Source organism: Plutella xylostella, chromosome 25 (assembly GCF_932276165.1).
Source record: "Plutella xylostella chromosome 25, ilPluXylo3.1, whole genome shotgun sequence".
Taxonomy (NCBI): domain Eukaryota; kingdom Metazoa; phylum Arthropoda; class Insecta; order Lepidoptera; family Plutellidae; genus Plutella; species Plutella xylostella.
The window spans coordinates 145,430-154,374 of NC_064005.1; the positions used below are offsets into that span (position 1 = coordinate 145,430).

Below are 8,945 nucleotides of genomic sequence, written 5' to 3' on the forward strand. Positions count from 1 at the left end.
TGTGCAATACAAGAGATTTACCGCCGACTCGACAACAACGAAATTGTTTCTGCATCTCTCAATATTGCCGAGGCAAAATGTTTACTAACATTACTTTTCCTTGAGAACTAGAGGGAAAACCAAACATTATTTATGATGACACGTGCTGCTTATAGCTCACTATCTCTCTTACACTATGTAGTATGTTATCCAGCGACGTAGATTACAGTAATTATTATTTATAAATTTTATTATAAATATACCTAGCTGTCGTCTTACTTAATCAGTTGAGTGATTGCTATGTGGTATCGCGTTTTATTAGTATGTGCGGCGGCGAGCGCGGCGGCAGCGCGGCCCGAGGCTGAGACCAGCGCCCCGGTGGCCACCAGCACCGCGGGCCGCGGGGCGGTGCCTACTGCAGCCGCCACCACGCAGCCGCCGCCGGACGAGCGGGCCGTGCTGGCGGAGTTCCCCTCGGCGGTGCTGTTCGGGCGCACGTGCGGCGGCTCCGTGCTGGGCGCGCGCTGGGTGCTCACGGCGGCGCACTGCTCGCTGTTCGGCGCGGGCTCCACGGTGCTGGCCGGCGCCGCGCACTCGCAGCGCGGGGGCACGCTGCGCCGCGTCAAGCGCCTCGTCATCCACCCCAACTTCTCCGTGGGCCCGTACTGGCTCAGCCCGCAGGCGTTCGGCATCCAGCAGGTGGCGGCGCACTACGACTTCCTGCTGGCCGAGCTGGAGGACCCGTTGCCCATAGACAACAAGACCATCGCGGCCGTGCGGCTGGACGAGGAGCTGACGCACGAGGCGGGGGTGGAGGCGGGGTTCGCGGGGTGGGGCGCGGCGCGGCACGGGGGGACCATGCGGCACGCGCTGCACGCGGCGCGGCTGTGGCTGGTGGCGGACGCGGAGTGCGGCGCCGCGCTGCCGCAGTACGAAGCGGGCGACATGCTGTGCGCGCGCGGGCGGGCGGCGGCGGGGGCGGGCGCGGGGGCGGGCGGGGACACGGCGTGCAGCGGGGACAGCGGCAGCGGGCTGCTGGCGGGCGGGCGGCTGCTGGGCGTGGCCTCGTGGGTGGAGCGCGACGCCACAGAGTGCTTCCCGGGCGCGCTGGTGGTGTTCTCGCGCGTGGCCCGCGTGCGCGGCTGGATCCGGGACGTCACCGGCATCTAGCACTCGGAGGATGCATATTGCTTATAGACTCTTTGATATTTTATTATGCAATGATGTATGGTGGTTGTAAGATTAGTGACGTGTGGTCTTGCAGAGGTAGAAGTGAGTGAGTTCATTCTACTTGCACCTTATGAAATAGTAATCCGTTCAATGATCTACGTGTGGGGTTCCTATACTTCCTATACCTCTAGCCTCTATGCCTCTGGCGTAATCTGATGTTTATGTACTTACTGGTATTTTTTTTATGTTTTGTAAAATATGTTTAAATTATAAGTACCTACTTAAATAAGTGTAAAATTTTACTAAGTATACATAAGTACAATTACGAGCAATGAAAAAGTTCCAGTGACAATATCACAAAATTACTCCTAGACGTAAAAGACTTGCTTGATAACGCCGTCTGCAATATAGCAGAACGCTAAATGTTGTATAAAAAAGTGGCAGCGTATCGGAATATTACCAACTAAAAGCGTAAATATTATAATGCGATCTGTTCTGTTTTAAAAAATTGGGGTCATTTGGTGTTAACATTTAAGTGATAAGATTGAGATGGAGTGTGTAATAATGATTTTGTTATGATTAGTTACAGTTAAGCTTCCTCGTGGAGGTTAAAGATAAATGGAGCAAAAGTCAATGTTGTTGTGATAATAAACCAGAGTGTGTTTATATTTCCTTGTTTAAATTTGAATAACGTAAACAAATTACTTCCTTTCGGCCTTGGTGGTACAGGAAAACAATTGAAAGCAATAGAAAGTTATGTAAAATACCAAAAAAAAAACACGCAACACGTAAGAGTCGAGAGAGAGAGAAACCTTAAGACTGCATGGTTATGGAGTCAACTGTACTACTACTTCAGTAACTGTTATTATGATAATGCACAAAGTGCACACCGGGTGGACCGCTGCGCCCGCGGGTACCAGGGCGGCAGGCGGCGGCGGAGGCTCATTCAACCCGCGTGCAGTCCCGAGGCGAGGTCACCCGCCCGGCCTGCGCACCGCGGCCCATAGCCCGCAGACAACTAGGGACCCCTCGCCAGAACCCGGCCCGCCTTACAAGGAGTCTTCAATGAAAGAGAGAAGAATGGGGCAGCCGTGTGAACGTCACGAGCTACGGGACTTTATGTAGGTATTTGGAGAAGGTCTCGAGGCACAGATTACTTAGGGATGTTTATTTGAGGATTTCTGGTTATTGGCCACTTAATAAATGAGAAAGGACCTTCATGAGTACGAATTGTAAGTTGTAAGGCATACAGGTTTAATAAAAACAAAACCCGCTTATTTTGCTCCATCCAATGACACCAATAAACAAATTAATACGACGTCTGTCCCCATGATTACAGTCGTCAATAAAATCAGACCAGAACCTTTTATGCGTTCAATTTTGTCCCCAAAGTATACAGGTGAATGCAAATTATGTTCCAAAGTGGTCCATTACTTGTGCGACCGAGGACGGATAATGAGGGTTCATTAGCGAACGCCTCGAGGTGACACCTCGGCGAGTCACCGGAGGCGCCGGGTGTCGCGCGGTGCTAGCCCGGGGGACTTGGGGAAACCCCACCCGCAACACCAGGGTATTATGAATGGACTGGTTATTATGTTAACTTACTTAACTGTCACATTATGTAGAAAACGAAGAAATCTCCATTCTTTTTTATTTGTTTTTTATGTAGACTATCTTTTGGCTTTTATTGTTACTTTTCTTGAAAAAGTGGTAATTTTGCTGTTTAAAGTATGCCCTGCCTCAATTCTCATACAACATATTATACCTATGTAGCATCTAGTACCCAACGTATAAAGAAGTAAGAAAGTTTTTATCATTCGAAGTATTGGAGTCAAGCTATCCCAGATGCTATCCGCGTCGCGGCGGCGGCGGCGGCGGGGCTATCGCGCTCATCTCACTGGTTCATAATAATACTCGTTTATAACTTTATTACAGACTAAGCAACTTCACACTCTGATTTAAATCTTATCACAACATGTAGGTTTCTAATGACATTATGTAGTAACTGCCGTAGTAATTCCATGACCCCAACCACTTCCACCACATCCGTCAGATACCTATGTCTGAAATTGCACCACTGCACCGTTTTTATCGTCAATAAATAAGTATAGCAGAAATCCGACAAGACGACAATAATTCATGAGTTTACAATTGCCTCCCCGCGGCAGTGCAGGAGCGGCAGTCTCATTGCGGCTCATTAGGGCTCCACGCGGCCGGGGCTGCGGTCCCCGCCTCCCCACGTGGACCGGAGCCCCGGGCGCAGCACTACCCACCACGGAGCGTGAACACTTTATTACTGCCGCATCTGGTGGGTACTTCAGGAGTTGGATTTAAAAGATATGACAGAAATGGTTTTTAAGTAGTGTTTTGTGGTAAGAATTAGTAAGCAATAAGTAATAATTTGGTAAAATTTATAATAGTGAATTAATACATAGATCAGAAGCTTATCATCCTGATAACCGGGCTTCAGGGCCGGGCGGGTGCTGCTCGGCGCGCCCGCGGCTGCGGCCGCCATCTCCACCGCCGCGCGACTCACCGCTCCTAGTGTTACGGTATACCGATATATAGCAACGATAATGATCTTAATTGAATATTGATCGTTGGTTTTAAGTTACTTGCGGTGAGACAAAATTTCGTATTGGGGTCAATATGAATTACTCTATGGCGTAAGCCATAGGGCGCCAGTATCAACTTGGATTTTTTGGTTATGATTTTAATCAAAAACACATCGACTATTAGTGGCTAATTTCAAATAAGTAATTAGATTTCTTTACCAACTTTAATAGCCAACTATAATTCATTAGTCATTACTGTATTAACGAACATCGGAGTTCATAAGTAATTTGAAATGCTACGACTACAAACCAAGTCAATCAGTGAGAGGAAATTGCGAACACACCTCCCATGCAATACACACAGCGTTACACGTGCAATCTAGCGCACAGGAAGCAATATCTCGAGTCGTGGCTCCGGCTGCATCACTGCTGCCAGCGGTACCGAGCCACTCACGAGGTGCCCAAATATTGCTTAAGCGGGGTTGCGTTGAGTTTATGAAACTCTTCCATGACGTTCTCCAGACTCAGCCCCTTGGCAGAAGCGCGAGCAGTAGACGCCGCGGGTGCTGCAGATGGTCCGGCCGCGTCGTTCTTGCACGTGATGCAGACCCATGTAGCCTTGTTGCGTTCACTCAGTTTGGAGTAGCTTTTCTCAGTCACTCCGCTGCATTGGTAGTGGTAGTCCATCATGCACTTACTGCACAGGGCACCAAACGTAACATCTTCACTGCATTTACCATAGTTGCAGAAGGGTTGGGAACCACACAGAACTGGATCATGTTCTATTTTCACACGTGTGGCTAGGACCGAGCATATACTCTTATCGTGTAAACGCCACTTTGCTACGAGTTACGAGCAGGTACCTACGTAGACTACAATGTTGCTACATACATGTTGTTTCGCCTGCAGCTTGCTCGTAAGTGGGATTTACCGTACGTTGATACTTGATAGTTTTCACAGATACTTGACCCATTGCAGCCTATATGACAGTAATCTGTGCCCATTGGTTGATTTACATAGGCGTATTCTCTCGTCTGCGTCACGTATGCGTATAAATCACACCTTGTGAAGTACATATTACTATATTACTGTACAGTATGAAAAGAGGTATCACTTTTAATTTATTTCCTACTATTGTGCATATTTATTAAGTTGCCACAACAAATTTTTTTGACAAGATCTTTTAAAAAAAAAACAGTTGTTTTCGTCAGCAATTTCTGCAAGAGCCACAGCCTACTCCAGTCATTTCCTACAAGTAGAACGACGACTGACCACTATTCATCTCATTTGAATGTCGAGATGGTTCGTATGTGGAGTGCGTCTGTCTGTCATCCTCCTGACCCTTTTCTACTTTACCAAATAACACCCATTTTTTATCATTCATTTAAAAAACAAAATATCACTTTTTTTAGTTGGTTATATTCTAGGGCGTTGCTAAAATTTGTTATGTACTTCAATAGTGCAGATGGCATTCAGTTAGCCTTTTCGGTTTAGGAGTATTTTGGTGCTATTGTCTGCCATGTCTCACTTTTTCATTGCTCGTGACTCGTGAGTATGCTTACAACCAGTCTCAGGGATCAAGGTAGGCTATATCTAATAACATATTAGGAAAGCAGGGATATAATATGTAATTATTAACCCTTGCTAATAAAACAGCTGGTTTAAGAATAATGATGTACTTAATTGAATGAAGCCTTACTTACATAATGATAAATAAATAACCTATACCTTATCTGAAAGATAAGCAAATTAATGTTCATAAAGAAGTATAACCAAGGTAAACCCACGTCAATAAACTATAGTAAATAAGCGAGACAAGTCCAATATAGTGAATGCACGTTATAATTTGTAGTCGGTCCTCAAGAGGTCCTTGCAACACGTAATTGCACCCTCGTGGTGACCACTGACAGGCAATATGGCGATGCGAGCACGAAATGCCAAACCGATTAAATTATGTACTTATTTAGGAATTTAACTGTGTGTTGTGTTAAAGACAAAAACGGTCAACAAGAGTCCAAACTGATTATAGTGAGAGTCGGGTACTGTAGCGCCACTGCATCGTCGCTCCATCTCGTGCTGGAACAAAATTCGAAACTGTTTTTACAAGGAAACTTCTAGCAGGTCTCTAATTAATTTTCCCTCTTACAATTATAATAATTTTATTTCTATGTAAAGCTTATGGTGGGTTTGTGACGTCTATCACTAATAAATATCACATTAAATAAAAAGCTCGCAAAGTTAATTAAAAGCCCGCGCAGTTGCAACACTCAACAACGAACACTTTTATAATATTTTTTTCACTGTTTAGTTCTTTGAAGTCAAACGCACCGACCGAGATAATCCTCTTATAATTCGACGATTTAACTCAACTTCTTAACAACACACCTGGTCTCACAGCATAAACACCTCTAACCAAGTGTAAATACAGTCGGTTATAGCGGAGGTGTGTTGGCTGGTGTGTATCTATCGGTCGTTGCCCTGGAGTGGTTTTGGGCATTCACTGAATTGGAGTTAATGGGTTAATTTTTACGATTCAATTCTCGGAGCTACTGAGCTGTTTGTAATTACAGAGTGTTACGACCTGACGATGGCGTTACATTCTCGCTGGGAACTTTGTCTGGAATATTCAGACGCTTAAGTTTAGGGAATTTAGTATTTTTATTATTTATACATATGGAGGACGACTCGTTGAAAATTCAAATTGTTGAAGTGCTATAGTTTTACAAAAATAAAAGCTTGAGGCACAAAGCCCTATCTCTGTCCGCACTCAGCGAGTTATGCACTAATGAGTGCGCCGGTGGTCGGGTGGTGGAGGCGCGTCGTCCCGCGAGTGACAGCGCGGACCGCGTGACCCGGCCGGGACGACGGTTGCATGCAAACTAGCCCAAATGAAGACGGAACTGGATCTAGACATCTAGGCCAAGCCGAGATCTCACTGAGAACTAACTAGATATGCTTGATAAACTAAATGAAGACGTAGAACATAGAATCAGACGCTGTGTCCCAATTATGGTGATTTCAAAGCTTCGCATAGATTTGTTCGCAAGAAAATACTCGTAATTGAGTGAAATGAGCATGTTGATCCGTTCCACGCTACGCAATACTGGTCGGTTCTGCTTTTCCCAATTGGTCGAGCTCCGTGGAGCCGCGGGCAGGCGCGTAATGTGAGGTGTGAAGCGTCCGCGACTCCTCGCCAGCCCTGACAGCCGGGTAATGCGCCCGCTGACATGTGCCGGGTGAAGGCAGTTTCACACCAGCTTTTAATCAGTTCGTGTCTGCACGGCCAATTATCGATTTTTTATGAAATATGTTTCCAGTAAAGTATAAATACACTTTACAGAATACCAAGAACTTAAACGTATTAAGTACATTGTAATAAGAACATACCGCAACATGCTGAGCTATTCCATCTAGCTCCGGGGCACTGCCTTCCGCACTTTATTATCTAATTAATCCCTCTATTCAATGGATCCTTTCATAATATAATTAGCATACGAGTATACAGTACACACAGGTCTCCACTAATCCTCCCGGGTGTATACAACGGGCGCCCCCTGGTGGTGTTGTGCATAAATCAGCAGCTCTGGCCCGCGGCCTACAGGCTGATGATCTTTGCATCTAGAGATGTGCTCTTACAATCATTTACTCACTTCGATATTACTTAATTATTTACCATGAAATTAACATAGGCGATAATTTCATAGACAAAGTGCTTGTTCGCATTCGGTTCATTCAACCATCCCATGCCCGCGAATTCCAACTTTTATGAACTAAACTACCAATTCACATCCCTAGAGCCTGCTACTATACCACCTAGCACTCGTTATTCTATGCTACTACTAAACGCAATCTTTTCATTTGTGCTTAGCACCAGCAGCGAGCAATACGCGTAGCCGCAGCACAAGGGGCCACCCTATTTACTAAAACGCTCTATATTGTTGTATTGAAAGTATACAGCAAGACAGTATCCGTTCGTACCTTTTTTGTTATGCTAGAGTAACCCTCGCGCGAGGTGCAAACAAAGTGCTAAGCGCTAAACCTGCAGTAAATCTCCCGCACTTCCCACACGACACTCAGTAACTATTTCCCTAAACCATGACTTACGTTCCACACATTAACATATAAATGGCGGCTGCAAACACCTCCGGCGCAGGCGCAAGTATTAGAAACATGATTTATTTGCAGCATTAATTGAACTTGTAATGATATTCAACAGATTGCATTTACAGCGCCGGGATTAGCATGGTAATGGTGAATTGAGATGTTACATGAAATAGAGCGACGGCTTTCCTGTTTCAGGAGGGTATATTTTATATAATACTAGCTGTGCCCGCGAGCTTCGCTTCGCCTTAAAAAGTTTTCCCATGGGAATTCCGGGATAAAAAGTAACCTATTTTCTTTCTCAGGGTCTAGACCATATGTATACCAAATTTCATTCAAATCGAAGTGTAACAGACAGATTGACAGACAGACAGACAGACACAGTTACTTTCGCATTTATAATATTAGTTAGGATTATAATAAAACAGAATGTACTCATAAATATTATAAATAACGATTAATGATTCAGATAGTGAGATGGACGGACGGCACGTTTCTACGGTGACCATCCCGTAAACAAACAGCTCTACTGTTTGTCACAGACACGCCATGATTAAACGAGAACGTCTTATAAAAAAAACCCTATATTTTCATGACATTAAGCGAAAACGATCTTGCCTCCTAAATGCCAATAGCAACAATAGGCTAGAACAATAGTGGCTTCTGCTTACAATAACAAATCATAGCGAGAGTGCCGGTGCCGAGTGGGACGCGGGGCCTATCTCCACACGCAGGCGCTATCGAGATCTATACTTATGCTTACTCTTGACGCCTATGTCCATCTCGATGGCAATTTTAAATGCTCCGGACTCATCAAAACTAACTATCAGAAACGATTGCGTTAGAGCAGGACTCTTTTCATCATTATAATGTTATGGCTACTACACTCGCGAGCAATGACAATGTTAAAGTGACATAGCACATGTCAATGGCAGGAGGAACTCTTTTCATTTCTCGGGAGTGTACTATACTTTGAGCTATCTTTGATAAGTAGATAATAGAGGTATAGGTACTTGTGTACGTATATTTAAAGAGTGTACTTACTTACACATTGAATCAGGCAAATTTAAACATTGTTCAGGCAGGACCAATGTCATTGAAAAGTGTTGAATGTCCTTCTCTAAGTGAGTTCACGAGTGC

The 8,945-nt window shown here is 44.9% G+C and overlaps 1 protein-coding gene across 1 annotated transcript; it reads left to right on the top strand.

Moving 5' to 3' along the window:
• Positions 1-264: 264 nt before the first annotated feature.
• LOC119691078 (scolexin B) lies at positions 265-1,817 on the top strand. Its single transcript, XM_038107592.2, has one exon. The coding sequence runs from the start codon at positions 280-282 to the stop codon at positions 1,147-1,149; it is 870 nt and encodes a 289-aa protein (XP_037963520.2). The 5' UTR covers positions 265-279; the 3' UTR covers positions 1,150-1,817.
• Positions 1,818-8,945: the final 7,128 nt, after the last annotated feature.